The sequence below is a fragment of the Ranitomeya imitator genome, chromosome 7 (genome assembly GCF_032444005.1).
Source record: "Ranitomeya imitator isolate aRanImi1 chromosome 7, aRanImi1.pri, whole genome shotgun sequence".
Classification (NCBI taxonomy): domain Eukaryota; kingdom Metazoa; phylum Chordata; class Amphibia; order Anura; family Dendrobatidae; genus Ranitomeya; species Ranitomeya imitator.
Window position 1 is genome coordinate 224,224,702 of NC_091288.1, and position 27,244 is coordinate 224,251,945.

The following is a 27,244-nucleotide window of genomic DNA, read 5'->3' on the forward strand; positions in this document are numbered from 1 at the left end:
CTGATAGTATCAATGATCCTCCATGATTGGCAGTAATAATGCTCCATCTGCGGCTGATAGTATCAATGATCCTCCATGATTGGCAGTAATAATGCTCCATCTGTGGCTGATAGTATCAATGATCCTCCATTTTTGGCAGTAACAATGCTCCATCTGTGGCTGATAGTATCGATGCTTCCCCATGATTGGTAGTAACAATGCTCTGTCTGTGGCTGATAGTATCGATGCTCCTCCATGATTGTCAGTAATAATGCTCCATCTGTGGCTAATAGCATCGATGCTTCCCCATGATTGGCAGTAATAATGCTCCATGTGTGGCTGATAGTACTGATGCACCCCTATGATTGTCAGTAATAACTCTCTGTCTGTGGCTGATAGTACTGATGCTCCTCCATGATTGTCAGTAATAATGCTCCATCTGTGGCTAATAGCATCGATGCTCCTCCATGATTGTCAGTAATAATGCTCCATCTGTGGCTAATAGCATCGATGCTTCCCCATGATTGGCAGAAATAATGCTTCATCTGTGGCTGATAGTATCGATGCTTCCCCATGATTGTCAGTAGTAATGCTCCATCTGTGGCTGATAGTATCGATGCTTCCCCATGATTGTCAGTAGTAATGCTCCATCTGTGGCTGATAGTATCGATGCTTCCCCATGATTGTCAGTAGTAATGCTCCATCTGTGGCTGATAGTATCGATGCTTCCCCATGATTGTCAGTAGTAATGCTCCATCTGTGGCTGATAGTATCGATTCTCCCCCATGATTGTCAGTAATAATGCTCCATCTGTGGCTAATAGCATCGATGCTTCCCCATGATTGGCAGTAATAATGCTTCATCTGTGGCTGATAGTATCGATGCTTCCCCATGATTGTCAGTAGTAATGCTCCATCTGTGGCTGATAGTATCGATGCTTCCCCATGATTGTCAGTAGTAATGCTCCATCTGTGGCTGATAGTATCGATTCTCCCCCATGATTGTCAGTAATAATGCTCCATCTGTGGCTAATAGCATTGATGCTCCTCCATGATTGTCAGTAATAATGCTCCATCTGTGGCTAATAGCATTGATGCTCCTCCATGATTGTCAGTAATAATACTCCATCTGTGGCTAATAGCATCGATGCTCCTCCATGATTGTCTGTAATAATGATCCATCTGTGGCTGATGGTATCGATGCTCCCCCATGATTGGCAGTAATAATGCTCCATCTGTGGCTAATAGTTTCGATGCTCCCCCATGATTGGCAGTAATAATGCTCCATCTGTGGCTGATAGTATCGATGCTTCCCCATGATTGTCAGTAATAATGCTCCATCTGTGGCTGTCAGTATCGATACTCCCCCATGAATGGCATTGATAATGCTCCATCTGTGTCTAATATTACTGATTGTCACGGATCCCTTCTCCGTGGTGTCACTTATTTGTCACGTGCCTGCTCTCACACATGACTTGGGGTTGTGCCTGCAAGGGTTAATCTATCTCCCCACTCTCTGTCCAGCATTTAACCTCTGTCCTATGCTGTAATGGGAGCATAAATCACACACCGACCCAGGCCACACACCCGCTCATACACGCTGCCACCACTCATCGAATACATGGGCGATGAGTCCCAGAAATAATTAATAAAAATATGTTTATCACTCATAAGGCTCACACACCTCTAGGCTATGGATTCTTTAGAACATTCAAGGTTCAACTTATTGAAGTTTATACTTTAATAGCAAAAGGTTCAATGCTTACAATAAGAAAAAGGTATCAAAATATGATAATAAAAAGACATACAGCTTATGCAGAACAGAAGCATCTCTACTGGTCACAGAAGGTGCAAAAAGTGTCAGAGAACCTCCAAAAGCAGATGAGTGGAAGCATGTGACCAAAAGAAGCAAGAAGACCATGGAGAAATCACCAACCACACAACTGAAGAACCGATATCAAATCTTTGTAGAGGATGAAGATGGCACACCTAAGAATGAAGCAATACCAGCAAGCAAAAAAGAAAAGGGCACACAGCAACAAGTGACAGCAAAAAGTACAGCCAAGAAGCAACGAAGAGTGGTGGTGGTGGGAGACTCACTACTGAGAGGCACAGAAGCAGCCATCTGCAGACCGGACATAACTGCAAGAGAAGTATGCTGCCTTCCAGGTGCGATGATCAAGGATGTGACCGATAGGATACCAAAGCTCTTCAGCTCCAAGGACGTCCACCCATTTCTTCTGATACATGTTGGCACCAATGACACGGCAAGGAAGGACCTACCGACAATCTGCAAGGACTTTGAAGAGTTGGGGAAGAAAGTAAAGGAACTGGATGCACAGGTAGTTTTTTCTTCTATCCTTCCAGTAGATGGGCATGGCACCAGGAGATGGAACAGGATCCTTGATGCAAACAACTGGCTAAGACGATGGTGCAGACAACAAGGATTTGGATTCCTGGACCACGGTGTGAATTACTGGTATGATGGACTCCTCGCCAGAGACGGACTACACCTCAACAAACCTGGGAAACACACATTCGCCAGAAGACTCGCTACACTCATCAGGAGGGCGTTAAACTAGAAGAAGAGGGGACGGGAAGAAAAACATTAGACTCGAACAAAGACGACCCAGGAAAACATACTCAGAAGGGAGGTAAGAACATTTCTAAAACAATCCACAGTGAGGAGATTGGAACAAAACAAAATCCTCTAAACTGCATGCTCGCAAACGCCAGAAGCCTGACAAACAAGATGGAAGAACTAGAAGCAGAAATATCTACAGGTAACTTTGACATAGTGGGAATAACCGAGACATGGTTAGATGAAAGCTATGACTGGGCAGTTAACTTACAGGGTTACAGTCTGTTTAGAAAGGATCGTAAAAATCGGAGAGGAGGAGGGGTTTGTCTCTATGTAAAGTCTTGTCTAAAGTCCACTTTAAGGGAGGATATTAGCGAAGGGAATGAGAATGTCGAGTCCATATGGGTTGAAATTCATGGAGGGAAAAATGGTAACAAAATTCTCATTGGGGTCTGTTACAAACCCCCAAATATAACAGAAAGCATGGAAAGTCTACTTCTAAAGCAGATAGATGAAGCTGCAACCCATAATGAGGTCCTGGTTATGGGGGACTTTAACTACCCGGATATTAACTGGGAAACAGAAACCTGTGAAACCCATAAAGGCAACAGGTTTCTGCTAATAACCAAGAAAAATTATCTTTCACAATTGGTGCAGAATCCAACCAGAGGAGCAGCACTTTTAGACCTAATACTATCTAATAGACCTGACAGAATAACAAATCTGCAGGTGGTCGGGCATTTAGGAAATAGCGACCACAATATTGTACAGTTTCACCTGTCTTTCACTAGGGGGACTTGTCAGGGAGTCACAAAAACATTGAACTTTAGGAAGGCAAAGTTTGAACAGCTTAGAGATGCCCTTAATCTGGTAGACTGGGACAATATCCTCAGAAATGAGAATACAGATAATAAATGGGAAATGTTTAAGAACATCCTAAATAGGCAGTGTAAGCGGTTTATACCTTGTGGGAATAAAAGGACTAGAAATAGGAAAAACCCAATGTGGCTAAACAAAGAAGTAAGACAGGCAATTAACAGTAAAAAGAAAGCATTTGCACTACTAAAGCAGGATGGCACCATTGAAGCTCTAAAAAACTATAGGGAGAAAAATACTTTATCTAAAAAACTAATTAAAGCTGCCAAAAAGGAAACAGAGAAGCACATTGCTAAGGAGAGTAAAACTAATCCCAAACTGTTCTTCAACTATATCAATAGTAAAAGAATAAAAACTGAAAATGTAGGCCCCTTAAAAAATAGTGAGGAAAGAATGGTTGTAGATGACGAGGAAAAAGCTAACATATTAAACACCTTCTTCTCCACGGTATTCACGGTGGAAAATGAAATGCTAGGTGAAATCCCAAGAAACAATGAAAACCCTATATTAAGAGTCACCAATCTAACCCAAGAAGAGGTGCGAAACCGGCTAAATAAGATTAAAATAGATAAATCTCCGGGTCCGGATGGTATACACCCACGAGTACTAAGAGAACTAAGTAATGTAATAGATAAACCATTATTTCTTATTTTTAGTGACTCTATAGCGACAGGGTCTGTTCCGCAGGACTGGCGCATAGCAAATGTGGTGCCAATATTCAAAAAGGGCTCTAAAAGTGAACCTGGAAATTATAGGCCAGTAAGTCTAACCTCTATTGTTGGTAAAATATTTGAAGGGTTTCTGAGGGATGTTATTCTGGATTATCTCAATGAGAATAACTGTTTAACTCCATATCAGCATGGGTTTATGAGAAATCGCTCCTGTCAAACCAATCTAATCAGTTTTTATGAAGAGGTAAGCTATAGACTGGACCACGGTGAGTCATTGGACGTGGTATATCTCGATTTTTCCAAAGCGTTTGATACCGTGCCGCACAAGAGGTCGGTACACAAAATGAGAATGCTTGGTCTGGGGGAAAATGTGTGTAAATGGGTTAGTAACTGGCTTAGTGATAGAAAGCAGAGGGTGGTTATAAATGGTATAGTCTCTAACTGGGTCGCTGTGACCAGTGGGGTACCGCAGGGGTCAGTATTGGGACCTGTTCTCTTCAACATATTCATTAATGATCTGGTAGAAGGTTTACACAGTAAAATATCGATATTTGCAGATGATACAAAACTATGTAAAGCAGTTAATACAAGAGAAGATAGTATTCTGCTACAGATGGATCTGGATAAGTTGGAAACTTGGGCTGAAAGGTGGCAGATGAGGTTTAACAATGATAAATGTAAGGTTATACACATGGGAAGAGGGAATCAATATCACCATTACACACTGAACGGGAAACCACTGGGTAAATCTGACAGGGAGAAGGACTTGGGGATCCTAGTTAATGATAAACTTACCTGGAGCAGCCAGTGCCAGGCAGCAGCTGCCAAGGCAAACAGGATCATGGGGTGCATTAAAAGAGGTCTGGATACACATGACGAGAGCATTATACTGCCTCTGTACAAATCCCTAGTTAGACCGCACATGGAGTACTGTGTCCAGTTTTGGGCACCGGTGCTCAGGAAGGATATAATGGAACTAGAGAGAGTACAAAGGAGGGCAACAAAATTAATAAAGGGGATGGGAGAACTACAATACCCAGATAGATTAGCGAAATTAGGATTATTTAGTCTAGAAAAAAGACGACTGAGGGGCGATCTAATAACCATGTATAAGTATATAAGGGGACAATACAAATATCTCGCTGAGGATCTGTTTATACCAAGGAAGGTGACGGGCACAAGGGGGCATTCTTTGCGTCTGGAGGAGAGAAGGTTTTTCCACCAACATAGAAGAGGATTCTTTACTGTTAGGGCAGTGAGAATCTGGAATTGCTTGCCTGAGGAGGTGGTGATGGCGAACTCAGTCGAGGGGTTCAAGAGAGGCCTGGATGTCTTCCTGGAGCAGAACAATATTGTATCATACAATTATTAGGTTCTGTAGAAGGACGTAGATCTGGGGATTTATTATGATGGAATATAGGCTGAACTGGATGGACAAATGTCTTTTTTCGGCCTTACTAACTATGTTACTATGTTACTATGTTAAAATAAACAGGATAAACTTACAGAAATCATCTAACTGGTAGTCTGCTTTCTGCTCCCTGAGGGGGCGTGAATGGAATTGTGTAACACATCAGCTTCTCAGGCTGCCCTCATCATGTGAACACAATTCTCAGTCTGCAGCCTAAATTTATAACTTTGGTCTGAGGTCAGGTTTCTAGACCGGCCCCTCAGGCCAATATCATAACTGCTGCCTGTTTGATTGGGCACGGCCACGCTACTAATGAATATATAATATTTTCCTCTGGAGACTTGTGAGATGGTTCCCAGGAATAGCTAACACTCAAGCCGCAATTAGCATCTCCCCTCCAAGCACTCAGAGGTGTTAAGTGTTCCTTTGTTCTTGGCTCTAGCTAGGCCTCCTGGTGAGATCTGGAGACAGAGGTCTTACTCATCCCAAGGAAGTACCTATTAACAACTAGGTGCGACTTGCCTTCAGGACAGATGCTACATTATCACTAGTCACACATATAACCCTAGACAGATGTCCCTACACACATATAGAGATATATATATAATATATATATACACATATTTCACCACACTGATGCTCCCCCATGACAGTAAAAATACTCCATCTGTGGCTGATAGTATTAATGCTCCACTGATGATTGACAGTAATAATATCCCATCTAGGGCTGATGTTACCGATGCTCCCTCATAACTAGAAGTAATATTGTTTCATCGGCAACTGATATTATTGATGCTATCCCGTGATTGGCAGTAATAATGCTCCATCTGTGGCTGAAAGTATTGATGCTCCCCCATGATGATCAGTAATAATTCTCCATCTGTTGCTGATAATATCAATGCGTCCCCATTATTGGCAGTAATAATGCTCCATTTACGGCTGGTATTACCGATTCTCCCTGTCACAAAAAGGGGGGTGACCTTTAGCCAGCACACGGCTATCACATGTGCAGGGGGCTTATCTTAGTTATCCCACCACTGCTAACATGTGAAGAAAACACAACCAAGGCTATTGACCTATTAATTTACCACAGGGGCTTATTTTAGTTATCCCACTGCTGCTACAATATGTCACAAACTGCAGGGATTTATGTATATCCTGCTTTCCAGTTCCTCTTCGGAACTTGCAGCTCTCCGGCGCCCCCCTTACAATCAGGTCAGTCAGGGAACCACACCTAGGATAATTAGTCACCGGATGGGCCGCTTCACTGTAGACAGGCTAGCAGGCACGCTGCAGTGAGGGAATTATAAATGCTCAGGCTGCAGCCAGACAATACCTTATAAAACCCTGTTCCGTCGCTGCCAGCTTTACCCACCTAGCCCAGAACACACTTTGCCGCCACCAGTTCCGATTCCTCAATAGAGGGGTCCGAAGCCAACCCAAATTAGTAGCGTAATTAACTTCAGAGAACGCACAGTCGTGTAGAGCAGAGAGAGACAGCTAGTAAATTATATATTTTACTCCATAAAAAATAATTAGGCAGTGTTTACAAAAGGTATATAAAGATTTTACAATATGAGAAAGTATGTACAAAGCAATTACAAAGAAAACAGGTATTAAAACAGAAAATGAACACTCACAGTTCGCTTAGATTATTCCAGGCTAACCATGCTGGTGGGAGGAGCCAGACATCACAATGCATTAGAGGGTCTTGGTGCAACAGCTTCTCAGATTAAACTCTGAAGGCTGGGCTGACTGACAGTAACTTATACTTGTAGGTTGTGACATCACTAAAGGGGGTTGAGTTACCATCGCCGTCCCCTTTTCTCAGAGTTACATATTTGTTAGCAACACTGATCCTTATCCTAACTTGCCTGGAGAACCTAGCAGAGTAACAGCACACACATCATTCATCTTATATTGAAATTAGCTTTCTAATGATACCACATCGGACTAGCTATTCCACATGGTTCCATTTCTCTGGTTCTTTTGGAGCTAGAGTTTAGCAAAAGGCACTGTAGCGAAGCTCTATCAAAGCACGTTCCGAATATGTATCTGTCATATTTCTATCATTGATTGGGCCCGAGGTATGCCCTTTTTTACAATCTCCCATATATACAAAGGAAAAGCACATGTTTTTGGGGACAAAGCCTGCTCTTGGCTATTTAAAATTCCTGAAGGAGGAGACAGGAAGAGGAATGAGTGTAGAGGCTGTGTGTGAAGAAGCTAGGGAGAACAGCCTGCTGGCAGGGGAAGGGAAGCCTAAGTGCAGCTTCAAAGGTAGCAGAATGTTCTACAAAGGCATGTAAAGTAATAAGGAAAACCATTCGTCACTTTTACATTATCGTCACTCTCCTCCATGATTGGCAGCAATAATGCCTCATCTGTGGCTGATAGTATCGATGCTCCTCCATGATTGGCAGTAATAATGCTCCATCTGTGGCTGATAGTATCTATGCTCCCCCATAATTGGCAGTAATAGTGCTCCATGTCTGGCTGACAGTATCGATGCTCCTCCAAGATTGGCAGTAATAATGCTCCATCTATGGCAGATAGTATCGATGCTCCCCCATGATTGGCAGTAATAATGCTCCATCTGTGGCTGACAGTATCGATGCTCCTCCATAATTGGCAGTAATAATGCTCCGTCTGTGGCTGATGGTATCGATGTTCCTCCATAATTGGCAGTAATAATGCTCCGTCTGTGGCTGATGGTATCGATGTTCCTCCATGATTGGCAGTAATAATGCTCCATCTGTGGCTGATAGTATTGAGGCTCCTCCATGATTGGCAGTAATAATGCTCCATCTGTGGCTGATAGCATCGATGCTCCTCCATGATTGGCAGTAATAGTGCTCCATGTGTGGCTGACAGTATCGATGCTCCTCCATGATTGGCAGTAATAATGCTCCATCTGTGGCTGATAGCATCGATGCTCCTCCATGATTGGCAGTAATAGTGCTCCATGTGTGGCTGATAGCATCGATGCTCCATTTGTCTCCTCCTGCACCTCACGCTCTTCCTTTATACGCAGCCTCCTCCTGCACCTCACGCTCCTCCTTTATACGCAGCCTCCTCCTGCACCTCACGCTCCTCCTTTATACGCAGCCTCCTCCTGCACCTCACACTCCTTCTTTATACGCAGCCTCCTCCTGCACCTCACACTCCTTCTTTATACGCAGCCTCCTCCTGCACCTCACGCTCCTCCTTTATACGCAGCCTCCTCCTGCACCTCACGCTCCTCCTTTATACGCAGCCTCCTCCTGCACCTCACGCTCCTCCTTTATACGCAGCCTCCTCCTGCACCTCACGCTCCTTCTTTATACGCAGCCTCTTCCTGCACCTCACGCTCCTTCTTTATACGCAGCCTCCTCCTGCACCTCACTCTCCTCCTTTATACGCAGCCTCCTCCTGCACCTCACGCTCCTCCTTTATACGCAGCCTCCTCCTGCACCTCACGCTCCTCCTTTATACGCAGCCTCCTCCTGCACCTCACGTTCCTCCTTTATACGCAGCCTCCTCCTGCACCTCACGCTCCTCCTTTATACGCAGCCTCCTCCTGCACCTCACGCTCCTCCTTTATACGCAGCCTCCTCCTGCACCTCACGTTCCTCCTTTATACGCAGCCTCCTCCTGCACCTCACGTTCCTCCTTTATACGCAGCCTCCTCCTGCACCTCACTCTCCTCCTTTATACGCAGCCTCCTCCTGCACCTCACGCTCCTCCTTTATACGCAGCCTCCTCCTGCACCTCACGCTCCTCCTTTATACGCAGCCTCCTCCTGCACCTCACGCTCCTCCTTTATACGCAGCCTCCTCCTGCACCTCACGCTCCTCCTTTATACGCAGCCTCCTCCTGCACCTCACGCTCCTCCTTTATACGCAGCCTCCTCCTGCACCTCACGCTCCTCCTTTATACGCAGCCTCCTCCTGCACCTCACGCTCCTCCTTTATACGCAGCCTCCTCCTGCACCTCACGCTCCTCCTTTATACGCAGCCTCCTCCTGCACCTCACGCTCCTCCTTTATACGCAGCCTCCTCCTGCACCTCACGCTCCTCCTTTATACGCAGCCTCCTCCTGCACCTCACGCTCCTCCTTTATACGCAGCCTCCTCCTGCACCTCACGCTCCTCCTTTATACGCAGCCTCCTCCTGCACCTCACGCTCCTCCTTTATACGCAGCCTCCTCCTGCACCTCACGCTCCTCCTTTATACGCAGCCTCCTCCTGCACCTCACGCTCCTCCTTTATACGCAGCCTCCTCCTGCACCTCACGCTCCTCCTTTATACGCAGCCTCCTCCTGCACCTCACGCTCCTCCTTTATACGCAGCCTCCTCCTGCACCTCACGCTCCTCCTTTATACGCAGCCTCCTCCTGCACCTCACGCTCCTCCTTTATACGCAGCCTCCTCCTGCACCTCACGCTCCTCCTTTATACGCAGCCTCCTCCTGCACCTCACGCTCCTCCTTTATACGCAGCCTCCTCCTGCACCTCACGCTCCTCCTTTATACGCAGCCTCCTCCTGCACCTCACGCTCCTCCTTTATACGCAGCCTCCTCCTGCACCTCACGTTCCTCCTTTATACGCAGCCTCCTCCTGCACCTCACGCTCCTCCTTTATACGCAGCCTCCTCCTACACCTCACGTTCCTCCTTTATACGCAGCCTCCTCCTGCACCTCACGCTCCTCCTTTATACGCAGCCTCCTCCTGCACCTCACGCTCCTCCTTTATACGCAGCCTCCTCCTGCACCTCACGCTCCTCCTTTATACGCAGCCTCCTCCTGCACCTCACTCTCCTCCTTTATACGCAGCCTCCTCCTGCACCTCACGCTCCTCCTTTATACGCAGCCTCCTCCTGCACCTCACGCTCCTCCTTTATACGCAGCCTCCTCCTGCACCTCACGCTCCTCCTTTATACGCAGCCTCCTCCTGCACCTCACGCTCCTCCTTTATACGCAGCCTCCTCCTGCACCTCACGTTCCTCCTTTATACGCAGCCTCCTCCTGCACCTCACGCTCCTCCTTTATACGCAGCCTCCTCCTGCACCTCACGCTCCTCCTTTATACGCAGCCTCCTCCTGCACCTCACGCTCCTCCTTTATACGCAGCCTCCTCCTGCACCTCACTCTCCTTCTTTATACGCAGCCTCCTCCTGCACCTCACGCTCCTCCTTTATACGCAGCCTCCTCCTGCACCTCACGCTCCTCCTTTATACGCAGCCTCCTCCTGCACCTCACTCTCCTTCTTTATACGCAGCCTCCTCCTGCACCTCTCTCCTTCTTTATACGCAGCCTCCTCCTGCACCTCACGCTCCTCCTTTATACGCAGCCTCCTCCTGCACCTCACGCTCCTCCTTTATACGCAGCCTCCTCCTGCACCTCATTCTCCTCCTTTATACGCAGCCTCCTCCTGCACCTCACGCTCCTCCTTTATACGCAGCCTCCTCCTGCACCTCACGCTCCTCCTTTATACGCAGCCTCCTCCTGCACCTCACGCTCCTCCTTTATACGCAGCCTCCTCCTGCACCTCATTCTCCTCCTTTATACGCAGCCTCCTCCTGCACCTCACGCTCCACCTTTATACGCAGCCTCCTCCTGCACCTCACGCTCCTCCTTTATACGCAGCCTCCTCCTGCACCTCACGCTCCTCCTTTATACGCAGCCTCCTCCTGCACCTCACGCTCCTCCTTTATACGCAGCCTCCTCCTGCACCTCACGCTCCTCCTTTATACGCAGCCTCCTCCTGCACCTCACGCTCCTTCTTTATACGCAGCCTCCTCCTGCACCTCATTCTCCTCCTTTATACGCAGCCTCCTCCTGCACCTCACGCTCCTCCTTTATACGCAGCCTCCTCCTGCACCTCACGCTCCTTCTTTATACGCAGCCTCCTCCTGCACCTCATTCTCCTCCTTTATACGCAGCCTCCTCCTGCACCTCACGCTCCTCCTTTATACGCAGCCTCCTCCTGCACCTCACGCTCCTCCTTTATACGCAGCCTCTTCCTGCACCTCACGCTCCTCCTTTATACGCAGCCTCCTCCTGCACCTCACGCTCCTTCTTTATACGCAGCCTCCTCCTGCACCTCACGCTCCTCCTTTATACGCAGCCTCTTCCTGCACCTCACTCTCCTTCTTTATACGCAGCCTCCTCCTGCACCTCACGCTCCTTCTTTATACGCAGCCTCCTCCTGCACCTCACGCTCCTCCTTTATACGCAGCCTCCTCCTGCACCTCACGCTCCTCCTTTATACGCAGCCTCCTCCTGCACCTCACGCTCCTCCTTTATACGCAGCCTCCTCCTGCACCTCACTCTCCTCCTTTATACGCAGCCTCCTCCTGCACCTCACGCTCCTCCTTTATACGCAGCCTCCTCCTGCACCTCACGCTCCTTCTTTATACGCAGCCACCTCCTGCACCTCATTCTCCTCCTTTATACGCAGCCTCCTCCTGCACCTCACGTTCCTCCTTTATACGCAGCCTCCTCCTGCACCTCACGCTCCTCCTTTATACGCAGCCTCCTCCTGCACCTCACGCTCCTCCTTTATACGCAGCCTCCTCCTGCACCTCACGCTCCTCCTTTATACGCAGCCTCCTCCTGCACCTCACGCTCCTCCTTTATACGCAGCCTCCTCCTGCACCTCACGCTCCTCCTTTATACGCAGCCTCCTCCTGCACCTCACGCTCCTCCTTTATACGCAGCCTCCTCCTGCACCTCACGCTCCTTCTTTATACGCAGCCTCCTCCTGCACCTCACGCTCCTCCTTTATACGCAGCCTCCTCCTGCACCTCACGCTCCTCCTTTATACGCAGCCTCCTCCTGCACCTCACGCTCCTCCTTTATACGCAGCCTCCTCCTGCACCTCACGCTCCTCCTTTATACGCAGCCTCCTCCTGCACCTCACGCTCCTTCTTTATACGCAGCCTCCTCCTGCACCTCACTCTCCTCCTTTATACGCAGCCTGCTCCTGCACCTCACGCTCCTCCTTTATACGCAGCCTCCTCCTGCACCTCACGCTCCTCCTTTATACGCAGCCTCCTCCTGCACCTCACTCTCCTTCTTTATACGCAGCCTCCTCCTGCACCTCACGCTCCTCCTTTATACGCAGCCTCCTCCTGCACCTCACGCTCCTCCTTTATACGCAGCCTCCTCCTGCACCTCACGCTCCTCCTTTATACGCAGCCTCCTCCTGCACCTCACGCTCCTCCTTTATACGCAGCCTCCTCCTGCACCTCACGCTCCTCCTTTATACGCAGCCTCCTCCTGCACCTCACGCTCCTCCTTTATACGCAGCCTCCTCCTGCACCTCACTCTCCTCCTTTATACGCAGCCTCCTCCTGCACCTCACGCTCCTCCTTTATACGCAGCCTCCTCCTGCACCTCACGCTCCTCCTTTATACGCAGCCTCCTCCTGCACCTCACGCTCCTCCTTTATACGCAGCCTCTTCCTGCACCTCACTCTCCTTCTTTATACGCAGCCTCCTCCTGCACCTCACGCTCCTCCTTTATACGCAGCCTCCTCCTGCACCTCACGCTCCTCCTTTATACGCAGCCTCTTCCTGCACCTCACTCTCCTTCTTTATACGCAGCCTCCTCCTGCACCTCACGCTCCTCCTTTATACGCAGCCTCCTCCTGCACCTCACGCTCCTCCTTTATACGCAGCCTCCTCCTGCACCTCACGCTCCTCCTTTATACGCAGCCTCCTCCTGCACCTCACGCTCCTCCTTTATACGCAGCCTCCTCCTGCACCTCACGCTCCTCCTTTATACGCAGCCTCCTCCTGCACCTCACGTTCCTCCTTTATACGCAGCCTCCTCCTGCACCTCACGCTCCTCCTTTATACGCAGCCTCCTCCTGCACCTCACGTTCCTCCTTTATACGCAGCCTCCTCCTGCACCTCACGCTCCTCCTTTATACGCAGCCTCCTCCTGCACCTCACTCTCCTTCTTTATACGCAGCCTCCTCCTGCACCTCACGCTCCTCCTTTATACGCAGCCTCCTCCTGCACCTCACGCTCCTCCTTTATACGCAGCCTCCTCCTGCACCTCACGCTCCTCCTTTATACGCAGCCTCCTCCTGCACCTCACGCTCCTCCTTTATACGCAGCCTCCTCCTGCACCTCACGCTCCTCCTTTATACGCAGCCTCCTCCTGCACCTCACGCTCCTCCTTTATACGCAGCCTCCTCCTGCACCTCACGCTCCTCCTTTATACGCAGCCTCCTCCTGCACCTCACGCTCCTTCTTTATACGCAGCCTCCTCCTGCACCTCACGCTCCTCCTTTATACGCAGCCTCCTCCTGCACCTCACGCTCCTCCTTTATACGCAGCCTCCTCCTGCACCTCACGCTCCTCCTTTATACGCAGCCTCCTCCTGCACCTCACGCTCCTCCTTTATACGCAGCCTCCTCCTGCACCTCACGCTCCTCCTTTATACGCAGCCTCCTCCTGCACCTCACTCTCCTCCTTTATACGCAGCCTCCTCCTGCACCTCACGCTCCTCCTTTATACGCAGCCTCCTCCTGCACCTCACGCTCCTCCTTTATACGCAGCCTCCTCCTGCACCTCACGCTCCTCCTTTATACGCAGCCTCCTCCTGCACCTCACGCTCCTCCTTTATACGCAGCCTCCTCCTGCACCTCACGCTCCTCCTTTATACGCAGCCTCCTCCTGCACCTCACTCTCCTCCTTTATACGCAGCCTCCTCCTGCACCTCACGCTCCTCCTTTATACGCAGCCTCCTCCTGCACCTCACGCTCCTCCTTTATACGCAGCCTCCTCCTGCACCTCACGCTCCTCCTTTATACGCAGCCTCCTCCTGCACCTCACGCTCCTCCTTTATACGCAGCCTCCTCCTGCACCTCACGCTCCTTCTTTATACGCAGCCTCCTCCTGCACCTCACGCTCCTCCTTTATACGCAGCCTCCTCCTGCACCTCACGCTCCTCCTTTATACGCAGCCTCCTCCTGCACCTCACGCTCCTCCTTTATACGCAGCCTCCTCCTGCACCTCACGCTCCTCCTTTATACGCAGCCTCCTCCTGCACCTCACTCTCCTCCTTTATACGCAGCCTCCTCCTGCACCTCACGCTCCTCCTTTATACGCAGCCTCCTCCTGCACCTCACGCTCCTCCTTTATACGCAGCCTCCTCCTGCACCTCACTCTCCTCCTTTATACGCAGCCTCCTCCTGCACCTCACGCTCCTCCTTTATACGCAGCCTCCTCCTGCACCTCACGCTCCTCCTTTATACGCAGCCTCCTCCTGCACCTCACGCTCCTCCTTTATACGCAGCCTCCTCCTGCACCTAACGCTCCTCCTTTATACGCAGCCTCCTCCTGCACCTCACGCTCCTCCTTTATACGCAGCCTCCTCCTGCACCTCACGCTCCTCCTTTATACGCAGCCTCTTCCTGCACCTCACTCTCCTTCTTTATACGCAGCCTCCTCCTGCACCTCACGTTCCTCCATTATACGCAGCCTCCTCCTGCACCTCACGCTCCTCCTTTATACGCAGCCTCCTCCTGCACCTCACGCTCCTCCTTTATACGCAGCCTCCTCCTGCACCTCACACTCCTCCTTTATACGCAGCCTCCTCCTGCACCTCACGCTCCTCCTTTATACGCAGCCTCTTCCTGCACCTCACTCTCCTTCTTTATACGCAGCCTCCTCCTGCACCTCACTCTCCTTCTTTATACGCAGCCTCCTCCTGCACCTCACGCTCCTCCTTTATACGCAGCCTCCTCCTGCACCTCACGCTCCTCCTTTATACGCAGCCTCTTCCTGCACCTCACTCTCCTTCTTTATACGCAGCCTCCTCCTGCACCTCATGTTCCTCCTTTATACGCAGCCTCCTCCTGCACCTCACGTTCCTCCTTTATACGCAGCCTCCTCCTGCACCTCACGCTCCTCCTTTATACGCAGCCTCCTCCTGCACCTCACGCTCCTCCTTTATACGCAGCCTCCTCCTGCACCTCACGCTCCTCCTTTATACGCAGCCTCCTCCTGCACCTCACGCTCCTCCTTTATACGCAGCCTCCTCCTGCACCTCACGCTCCTCCTTTATACGCAGCCTCCTCCTGCACCTCACGCTCCTCCTTTATACGCAGCCTCCTCCTGCACCTCACGCTCCTCCTTTATACGCAGCCTCCTCCTGCACCTCACGCTCCTCCTTTATACGCAGCCTCCTCCTGCACCTCACTCTCCTCCTTTATACGCAGCCTCCTCCTGCACCTCACGCTCCTCCTTTATACGCAGCCTCCTCCTGCACCTCACGCTCCTCCTTTATACGCAGCCTCCTCCTGCACCTCACGCTCCTCCTTTATACGCAGCCTCCTCCTGCACCTCACGCTCCTCCTTTATACGCAGCCTCCTCCTGCACCTCACGCTCTTCCTTTATACGCAGCCTCCTCCTGCACCTCACGCTCCTCCTTTATACGCAGCCTCCTCCTGCACCTCACGCTCCTCCTTTATACGCAGCCTCCTCCTGCACCTCACGCTCCTCCTTTATACGCAGCCTCCTCCTGCACCTCACGCTCCTCCTTTATACGCAGCCTCCTCCTGCACCTCACGTTCCTCCTTTATACGCAGCCTCCTCCTGCACCTCACGCTCCTCCTTTATACGCAGCCTCCTCCTGCACCTCACGCTCCTCCTTTATACGCAGCCTCCTCCTGCACCTCACGCTCCTCCTTTATACGCAGCCTCCTCCTGCACCTCACGCTCCTCCTTTATACGCAGCCTCCTCCTGCACCTCACGCTCCTCCTTTATACGCAGCCTCCTCCTGCACCTCACGTTCCTCCTTTATACGCAGCCTCCTCCTGCACCTCACGCTCCTCCTTTATACGCAGCCTCCTCCTGCACCTCACGCTCCTCCTTTATACGCAGCCTCCTCCTGCACCTCACGCTCCTCCTTTATACGCAGCCTCCTCCTGCACCTCACGCTCCTCCTTTATACGCAGCCTCCTCCTGCACCTCACTCTCCTCCTTTATACGCAGCCTCCTCCTGCACCTCACGCTCCTCCTTTATACGCAGCCTCCTCCTGCACCTCACGCTCCTCCTTTATACGCAGCCTCCTCCTGCACCTCACGCTCCTTCTTTATACGCAGCCTCCTCCTGCACCTCACTCTCCTTCTTTATACGCAGCCTCCTCCTGCACCTCACGCTCCTCCTTTATACGCAGCCTCCTCCTGCACCTCACGCTCCTCCTTTATACGCAGCCTCCTCCTGCACCTCACTCTCCTTCTTTATACGCAGCCTCCTCCTGCACCTCACTCTCCTTCTTTATACGCAGCCTCCTCCTGCACCTCACGCTCCTCCTTTATACGCAGCCTCCTCCTGCACCTCACGCTCCTCCTTTATACGCAGCCTCCTCCTGCACCTCACGCTCCTCCTTTATACGCAGCCTCCTCCTGCACCTCACGCTCCTTCTTTATACGCAGCCTCCTCCTGCACCTCACTCTCCTCCTTTATACGCAGCCTCCTCCTGCACCTCACGCTCCTCCTTTATACGCAGCCTCCTCCTGCACCTCACGCTCCTCCTTTATACGCAGCCTCCTCCTGCACCTCACCCTCCTCCTTTATACGCAGCCTCCTCCTGCACCTCACGCTCCTCCTTTATACGCAGCCTCCTCCTGCACCTCACGTTCCTCCTTTATACGCAGCCTCCTCCTGCACCTCACGCTCCTCCTTTATACGCAGCCTCCTCCTGCAACTCACGCTCCTCCTTTATACGCAGCCTCCTCCTGCACCTCACGCTCCTCCTTTATACGCAGCCTCCTCCTGCACCTCACGCTCCTCCTTTATACGCAGCCTCCTCCTGCACCTCACGCTCCTCCTTTATACGCAGCCTCCTCCTGCACCTCACGCTCCTCCTTTATACGCAGCCTCCTCCTGCACCTCACGCTCCTCCTTTATACGCAGCCTCCTCCTGCACCTCACGCTCCTCCTTTATACGCAGCCTCCTCCTGCACCTCACGCTCCTTCTTTATACGCAGCCTCCTCCTGCACCTCACTCTCCTCCTTTATACGCAGCCTCCTCCTGCACCTCATTCTCCTCCTTTATACGCAGCCTCCTCCTGCACCTCACGCTCCTCCTTTATACGCAGCCTCCTCCTGCACCTCACGCTCCTCCTTTATACGCAGCCTCCTCCTGCACCTCACGCTCCTCCTTTATACGCAGCCTCCTCCTGCACCTCACGCTCCTCCTTTATACGCAGCCTCCTCCTGCAACTCACGCTCCTCCTTTATACGCAGCCTCCTCCTGCACCTCACGCTCCTCCTTTATACGCAGCCTCCTCCTGCACCTCACGCTCCTCCTTTATACGCAGCCTCCTCCTGCACCTCACGCTCCTCCTTTATACGCAGCCTCCTCCTGCACCTCACGCTCCTCCTTTATACGCAGCCTCCTCCTGCACCTCACGCTCCTCCTTTATACGCAGCCTCCTCCTGCACCTCACGCTCCTCCTTTATACGCAGCCTCCTCCTGCACCTCACGCTCCTCCTTTATACGCAGCCTCCTCCTGCACCTCACGCTCCTTCTTTATACGCAGCCTCCTCCTGCACCTCACGCTCCTCCTTTATACGCAGCCTCCTCCTGCACCTCACGCTCCTTCTTTATACGCAGCCTCCTCCTGCACCTCACGCTCCTCCTTTATACGCAGCCTCCTCCTGCACCTCACGCTCCTCCTTTATACGCAGCCTCCTCCTGCACCTCACGCTCCTCCTTTATACGCAGCCTCCTCCTGCACCTCACGCTCCTCCTTTATACGCAGCCTCCTCCTGCACCTCACGCTCCTCCTTTATACGCAGCCTCCTCCTGCACCTCACGCTCCTCCTTTATACGCAGCCTCCTCCTGCACCTCACGCTCCTCCTTTATACGCAGCCTCCTCCTGCACCTCACGCTCCTCCTTTATACGCAGCCTCCTCCTGCACCTCACGCTCCTTCTTTATACGCAGCCTCCTCCTGCACCTCACGCTCCTCCTTTATACGCAGCCTCCTCCTGCACCTCACGCTCCTTCTTTATACGCAGCCTCCTCCTGCACCTCACGCTCCTCCTTTATACGCAGCCTCCTCCTGCACCTCACGCTCCTCCTTTATACGCAGCCTCCTCCTGCACCTCACGCTCCTCCTTTATACGCAGCCTCCTCCTGCACCTCACGCTCCTCCTTTATACGCAGCCTCCTCCTGCACCTCACGCTCCTCCTTTATACGCAGCCTCCTCCTGCACCTCACGCTCCTCCTCAAGGCGTGCGATGTGAGACTTCGTGATTGCCCAGGAATTAAATTCCATTCATTACAATTGTAAAATTTTGCACAATTATTGATGCAATCTCACTCTGATCGCTCGGCAGGTGTAAAACTGAGGAATGATCGCTTGATTAAAGATCTGACAGTTGTATTCTCCCATGAGATATCTTGATATTTTTGTCACATATAATGATGTCTCCATTAAAACTGATAAATCTCCGATATTCTACAGTAGTAAAATTCGCCAAAAATGACTGCTGATCCTTAACTGGCGGCCATAGTTGGGAGCGTTAATATTAATGGTGAATCCGATCCACTTGTCTTCTCGCCAAATTCTCAGCCACTTTTCTAGAAACGTTTGTAGTGACTAAAATTGATTTGAACTAAAAGTAAGGAGCGTCTTCCTGCGGATTAGTCCTAATGTGGCCCCCGTGCTTGTCAGCTCGGTGTCTCAGCGGCGCAGGGTGGGGTGTCGGCACCCCGGGGTGACTGAGCAGTGACTCACTGACACTGAAGCTTTAGTAACTGGTAATGTCAGTCCCGACAGACACAACATTCAGTGGGATTACTGTGGCCATAGGCGTGCGCGGGCCTCAATGATCTCATCCGCTCCGGCCCGTAGGAAGGTCGTTATTTCTGATAACTGATGTTACACCTGTTCTTTCTTTTGCAGATTTCCAGTCTGCGCTGAGTTACGCAGGTAAGTGCCCCCTCTTTTCCTCTTCTCGGCCTCAATATTACGTGACCCCGGTATTAGGTGACAGGTGGATGGTTATCTGCAGGTTGTGGAAAGCCAATGACGTCGGATCGCATCGTGGGTGGACAGGACGCCTTCTATGGGGAGTGGCCCTGGCAGATAAGTCTGAGAAAGAACGGTATCCACATCTGTGGCGGAGTCATGATTGACTCCCAGTGGGTGCTGAGTGCGGCTCACTGCTTCGTCCGGTAAGAGGCCGCCATAATGGCAGCGTAGAGTGATATCTGTATCTGCGTAATGATGATGCTTCACACTCACTCCGCGTTCTTCCTCTTTCCATACCAGGCCCTTCACACCCTCAGATTACAAGGTGAATCTCGGAGCATACCAGCTGTCTATACCCACCGGCGTCATGTCGGAAGTCAGCGCCATTTATATCCATCCAATATACCAGCGTGCGGGCTCCAGTGGGGACATCGCCCTGATAAAGCTCATGAATCCGGTGTCATACACAGACTATGTGATGCCCATCTGTATCCCCGCCCAAGATGTCCAGTTTCCCAGTAACCTGAACTGCTTTGTGACTGGCTGGGGATCCATCAAATCTGGAGGTAACAATGAGTAATGGAGTCCACAAGTATCAGAGGGGTTAGATTTGGGCAATCTGCTTCCGATTCTGGTGCCTGGATCTTCATATGAAGAAGTTCATGAGTGATTCTGTTTGGGGCTCTGAGCTCCTCTTATAACAGCTGGACACCAAGGAACCGAGACAAGAATGAAGGAACGAGAGTGAACTCTAGATTCAGGAAACCTAGACCGCACTTCAGTGAAAACCTTCTTTAAGATATGTCGCTTCAGCCACATGGCCTATTTCTAGCAACAAATATGAACTTTATATCTTGTGAAGACAAAAGATGGGAGAAATAAAAGAAAAAGAAGAGGTGGAACATGAGAAAGAAGGAAAAAAAGAGCAAGAGGAAGAAGTGGAGGAAAATGAGAAAGACGGTGAAGAGAAGCAAAAGGAAGAAGTGCAGAAAGTAGGGGAACAATAGAGAAGAGCAATCAGAAAAAGAAGAGAAAGAAGGAAAGGGAAGATGATGAAGAACCAGAGGAAGAAGAGGGAAATGAGAAAAAGAGAAGAAGAGAAGGAACATGAGAAAAGAAAAGTAAGAGGAAAAGAAGGAAGATGATGAAGAGCAAGAGTGAGAAGAGAAGAAAAATGAGAAAGAGGAAGAAGAGGAAAAAGAAGGAAAAGGAAGATGTTGAAGAACAAGAGGAGAAAGAGAAGGAGAATGAGAAAGGAGACGAAGAGAAGGAAAATGAGAGAAGAAAAGCAAGCGGAAGAGGAAAAGAAGGAAAAGGAAGATGATGAAGAGTAAGAAGAAGAGAAAAATGAGAAAGACGGTGAAGAGAAGCAAAAGGAAGAAGTGCAGAAGGTAAGGGAAAGAAAGAGAAGATCAATTGAAAAAAAAAGAAGAGAAAGAAGGAAATGGAAGATGATGAAGAACAAAAGGAAGACGAGGAGGAAAAAGAGAAGAAAAGCATGAGGAAAAGAAGGAAAAGGAAGATGATGAAGAGCAAGATTAAGAAGAGAAGGAAAATGAGGAAGAGGAAGAAGAGGAGGAAAAAGAAAGAGAACGGCAAAAGGAGGAAGAGGAAAAAGAACAAAAAGGAAGATGAAGAAGAGAAAAAGGGAGAAGAAAAGAAAAATGAGAAAGAATGAGAAGAGGAAAAAGAGGAGAAGGAGAAAGGAAGAAGAAGAAGAAAAAGAAGTAAAAGGGAGAAGAAGAGCAAGAGGAGGAAAATGAGTAGAAAGTAGAGAAGAAAAATGAGAAAGAGGAATAAGAGGAAAATGAAAGAAAAGGAAGATGAACATGAGATGGAAAATGAGAAAGAAGAAGTGCAAGAGGAAGGAGAACAAGAAGAAAAAGGAAGATGAAGTAGTGCATGAGGAAAGAGAACAAAAAAGAAAAATAAGATGAAGTAGAGTGCAAGAAGTATAGGAAAGTGAGAAAGATGGCGATGAAGAGCAAGAGGAAGAAGAGGAGAAAGGAGGAAAATAAGAATGAAAGAGAGATGCAAGAGGGAAAAGATGGTGAAGAAGAAGGAAAAGGAAGGTGAGGAAAACATAGAAGATATAAAAGAGGAGGAGGAAGAAAAAGGGGAAGGTAAAGAAGTTGAGAAAGAAGAAAAGGTAGAAGAGGGGGGAAGAAGAAGAAGAAGAAGAGGAGGAATAAGAAGAGAAGAGGAAGCGTACCCAATACATGTGGGAGGCAGATGATTACAGTTAATAGCTTCCATTTTACATTCCTCTTTTACCGTCTTCCCATCACTCATCTTCAGTAATGATCTGAGTCTTTTTGTGTTTTGAAGAGTATTGATCTTCGGTCTGGTCACTCCTATCAATGGGAAGGTTCTGCTCGATTTGACCAAAAATCCAGACATGTTTTGCTTTCAATTTTCTGGATTCTCTAACCAGAGAGCAAAGGTCTCGGCACATCTCGGTCTGGCCCCCATGTTGTCCGCACAGTCCAGCAGTATCTCTGCTTCGGAATATTATGGTCATTGGTCGGAATGGTCATTGTCCATAGTCGTTATTATCACTAAGTCCTCTGGTCAGGCGTTTATCTTTTGCCCTTCAGTCCTACAATTACTGGGGCTCAGTATTGCTGATAATCTGAAGAATAAGCAGAATAATGTGTTGTTTTGTTTTTTTCTAGTGAGTCTACCGTCACCTCAGACGCTACAGAAGGTCCAGCTCCCCATTATCGACCGTGCAGAGTGTGACGCCATGTACCACATCAACAACCCCACTATAACCGCCAACACCACCTTAATCCAGTGGGACATGATCTGTGCAGGATACAAGGATGGTGAGAAGGACGCCTGCCAGGTAACAAAGAGGTCAACACTGTGTATAACACGTAGACATGCCGGGAAGGCCACCAGGAGGGTCCATGACAGTCAGTGAGGTCTTAGGCAGAAGATAAGTGTGGCCCCCACTGGTAACATATCGCACCACCACACGGAAACATTTAGGTCACATTCACCAGAAATGATTTCAGACCTTTAATTGAGCGCCACCGACAATATTGAGGTGATCTGGCGCTCGTGTGCCACCTCCTCACACCGGCTGATGGAGAATGATGGAGAATGATCGCTAATGGATCAGTCTGTCCCCACACGTGTCATATCAGCAGCCGAGAACAATGGTCCTGGTTCATTAGGACTGGCGATGTGCAGGCCAGTGAAAATGATCAGGGAGAAGATGAACCTAATTCATTACAAGGTGGAAATCACTGAGTGGATCAGGAACCTTACCTGTGGCGTGCGCCGGCGGCAGAGATCTGCCCGTCTTGCACCGGAGAACGCTGCAGTAGTAAGAATTGCCAGGAAAGTAGCGCTACGCTCATGTCGCTCCCGCCCAAGCTCTGCCTAGGACTGGTGTGAAAACGCCAAAAGTCACAATATTTGACCACAACATCTGAGCAGCGCAATCATTGTGGGACTTAATATGGAGATTTACATGAGGATTGTGGAGGAAACACCTGAATACATCGGCCCAAAAATATCTGTTCTGCTATAAACAATCCAATCACCCGATGAATGAGCTGCATCTTGCTGGTTCGTCTGGGAATTGTGTCATTTTTACATTGACGAGCACAGCATATAGCACACACTGTATGCTACACACATCAGCATATAGCACACACTGTATGCTACACACATCAGCATATAGCACACACTGTATGCTACACACATCAGCATATAGCACACACTGTATGCTACACACATCAGCATATAGCACACACTGTATGCTACACACATCAGCATATAGCACACACTGTATGCTACACACATCAGCATATAGCACACACTGTATGCTACACACATCAGCATATAGCACACACTGTATGCTACACACATCAGCATATAGCACACACTGTATGCTACACACATCAGCATATAGCACACACTGTATGCTACACACATCAGCATATAGCATACACTGTATGCTTAACACATCAGCATATAGCACACACTGTATGCTACACACATCAGCATATAGCACAGACTGTATGCTACACACATCAGCATATAGCACACACTGTATGCTACACACATCAGCATATAGCACACACTGTATGCTACACACATCAGCATATAGCACACACTGTATGCTACACACATCAACATATAGCACACACTGTATGCTACACACATCAGCATATAGCACACACTGTATGCTACACACATCAGCATATAGCACACACTGTATGCTACACACATCAGCATATAGCACACACTGTATGCTACACACATCAGTAAATATCACACACTGTATGCTACACACATCAGTATTTAAGACACACACTGTATGCTACACACATCAACGTATAGCACACACTGTATGCTACACACATCAACATATAGCACACACTGTATGCTACACACATCAACATATAGCACACACTGTATGCTACACACATCAACATATAGCACACACTGTATGCTACACACATTAACATATAGCACACACTGTATGCTACACACATCAGTATATAAGACACACACTGTATGCTATACACACATCAGTATATGACACACACTGTATGCTAAACACATCAGTATATAAGACACACACGGTATGCTACACACATCAGTATATAAGACACACACTGTATGCTATACACACATCAGTATGACACACACTGTATGCTACACACATCAGTATATAAGACACACACTGTATGCTATACACACATCAGTATATGACACACACTGTATGCTACACACATCAGTATATAAGACACACACTGTATGCTACACACATCAGTATATAAGGCACACACTGTATGCTATACACACATCAGTATTTGACACACACTGTGTGCTATACACACACTCTGAATTATTTATTTTACTTACTTATATAGTTCAATGAATTCTAGTGTTTTCCAGAGAAAATAATGTCTTCAAAGGGAGATTTGTAGTTAAAGTTCTGCGCTGCCGCTAAGATGAATTTCAGGAGAGTAGAGTTGATTCACAGCGGTTTTATTCAACGCGTTTCAGGGGTCTCATGCCCCCTTCATCAGGAAATACCACACAGAATATACAGGCATCACAGGTATAAATAGTTTTGCTAGGTTACAAAAAAAAAAAAAAAGGGCACCAACAGGTCAGATGACTCAGTGTCAAAGTTCAATGATGACACACAATTAACAGTTCAAAAGATTAGGGAGGTATATACAATGAAAAAATAATGCAATGACTTCTTTTATATTTCTAGACAATATTTCCAAATTTGAAGCATTTAAGCAAAAAAAAAAACGATCTCTGCTTAAATGGACAAGAACCTGTAAGAAAAGGAGTTATTCCAGTTCAGAAGCAAATGCCTCACAGATGAACTACCGTGTGGAATCAACAAGCTGCTTATTCTTATCGAAAATCCATTGGAATCTTTACATTGAATATGGAATAAAATCATGTTTTATTATTTTTTATTTATTCCATAATAAAACATGATTTTATTCCATATTCAATGTAAAGATTCCAATGGATTTTCGATAAGAAAATAAGCAGCTTGTTGATTCCACACGGTAGTTCATCTGTGATACCTTAAATTCGGACAATAAGTCAGACCCTCATCTTATAAAAGTCTTTTTTCTGCTATTTTCCACCCCAAAATTTGAGGTGTGTCTTATGGTCTGGTGCGTCTTATAGTCCGAAAAATATGGTAACTCCTTCAACTCTCCTTCTCATATGGGCTTTTCTCCCACCGATAGCCATGCAGCAAATGCTAGCTCTGACAAGGATTAGTAACAGAGCCCAGATTATGAAGGGAAAAGGAGTGGCTAACCGAGCTCAGCTGTGAGCACAGGGATTTCCAAAATGGCCGATTAATCGGACCCTCCTGAATTATGTGTTACTCTGCAATGCCTTTAGTGTCCGTACCTATCCATTCTTAATTGTAATACAATAATAATAATAATGATTTTATTTCTATAGCACTGACATATTCCGCAGGGCTTTACATTATAGAGGGGACTTGTACATACAATAGACATTACAGCATAACAATAGACACAGATCCAAAGATACCAAGATGAATGAGGGCCCTGCTCGCAAGCTACAATCTATGAGGAAAAGGGGAGACACGAGAGGTGGATGGTAACAATTGGTTTCGTTGTTCGGACCAGCCATAGTGTAAGGATCGGGGGTTCATGTAAAGCTGCATGAACCGGTTATCAGCCTAAGTATGTAGCAGTACAGACACAGAGGCTATTAACTGTATAAAGTGAATGAGAACATGATGTGAGGAACCTGATTAGGGTAAAAATGTTGAATGGGCCACACAGGGATAGTTAGGTTAATGTGTTGAAGTGGTAGGCCAATCTGAACAAATGAGTTTTTAGGGCACACTTAAAACTGTGGGGATTGGGGATTAATCGTATTAACCTGGGTAGTGCATTCCAAAGAATTGGCGAAGCACGTGAAAAGTCTTGGAGATGGGAGTGGGAGGTTCTGATTATTGAGGATGCTAACCTGAGGTCATTAGCAGAATGGAGGGCATGGGTAGGGTGGTAGACTGAGACCAGAGAGGAGATGTAGGGTGGTGCTGAGCCATGGAGCGCTTTGTGGATGAGGGTAGTAGTTTTGTACTGGATTCTGGAGTGGATGGGTAACCAGTGTAATGACTGGCACAAGGTAGAGGCATCGGTGTAACGGTTGGTGAGGAATATGATCCTGGCAGCAGCATTCAGGACAGATTGGAGCGGGGAGAGTTTGGTAAGAGGGAGGCCAATTAGTAGAGAGTTACAATAGTTACAATAGTCCAGATGAGAATGAATAACAGTAAAAGTTTTTGCAGAGTCAAAAGTAAGAAAAATTCGATTTCTAGAAATGTTTTTGAGATGCAGATAAGAAGAGCGAGCCAGTGATCGGATGTAGGGGGGTGAATGAAAGCTCAGAATCAAGTATGACCCCAAGGCAGCGGGCATGTTGCTTTGCAGTAATGGTGGAACCGCACACGGAGATGGCAATGTCAGGCATAGGTAGGTTAGTAGAGGGAGAGAACACGAGGAGTTCAGTTTTTGACAGGTTTAGTTTCAGATAGAGGGAGGACATGATGTTAGAGACAGCGGTAAGACAATCACTGGTGTTTTCTAAAAAGGTCGGTGTGATATCGGGAGCAGAAGTGTATAATTGGGTGTCGTCAGCATAGAGATGGTACTGGAAACCAAATCTACTGATTGTTTGTCCAATAGGGGCAGAATACAAAGAGAAGAGGAGGGGGCCTAGGACTGATCCTTGAGGAACCCCAACAGTAAGGGGAAGGTGAGAGGAGGAGGAACCAGCAAAAGATATAGTGAAGGATCGGTCAGAGAGATTGGAGGAGAACCAGGAGAGAACGGTGTCCTTGAGGCCGATGGAGCGGAGCATAGTGAGGAGGAGCTGATGATCCACAGTATCGAATGCTGCGGAGAGATCCAAGAGAATTAGCATGGAGTAGTGACCATTAGATTTAGCTGTTAGTAGGTCATTAGAGACTTTAGTAAGGGCAGTTTCAGTAGCGTGTAAAGAGCAGAAACCGGATTGTAGAAGGTCGAGAAGTGAGTTATCTGAGAGATAGTGGATAAGAGGGGACTGGACCAGGTGTTCCAGGAGATTAGAGATGAAGGGAAGATTAGAGACAGGTCTATAGTTAGCACAGTTTTGGTCGAGGGATGTTTTTTTCAGTAATGGTTGTATGATGGCATGCTTAAGTGAGGAGGGAAAGATACCAGAAG

At 48.7% G+C, this 27,244-nt stretch overlaps 1 protein-coding gene across 2 annotated transcripts in view; it reads left to right on the forward strand.

Annotated features, from left to right (window-relative positions):
• Positions 1-27,244, forward strand: part of LOC138645704 (serine protease 27-like) — a 49,069-nt gene that overhangs the window by 18,036 nt on the left and 3,789 nt on the right. For both annotated transcript variants that reach the window (XM_069735181.1, XM_069735180.1), the window contains exons 2-5: positions 19,431-19,457; positions 19,540-19,702; positions 19,800-20,065; positions 22,175-22,347. In XM_069735181.1, coding sequence (XP_069591282.1) covers positions 19,554-19,702; positions 19,800-20,065; positions 22,175-22,347 — 588 coding nt within the window. In that variant the 5' untranslated portion in view covers positions 19,431-19,457; positions 19,540-19,553. The remainder of the gene's footprint in view (positions 1-19,430; positions 19,458-19,539; positions 19,703-19,799; positions 20,066-22,174; positions 22,348-27,244) is intronic.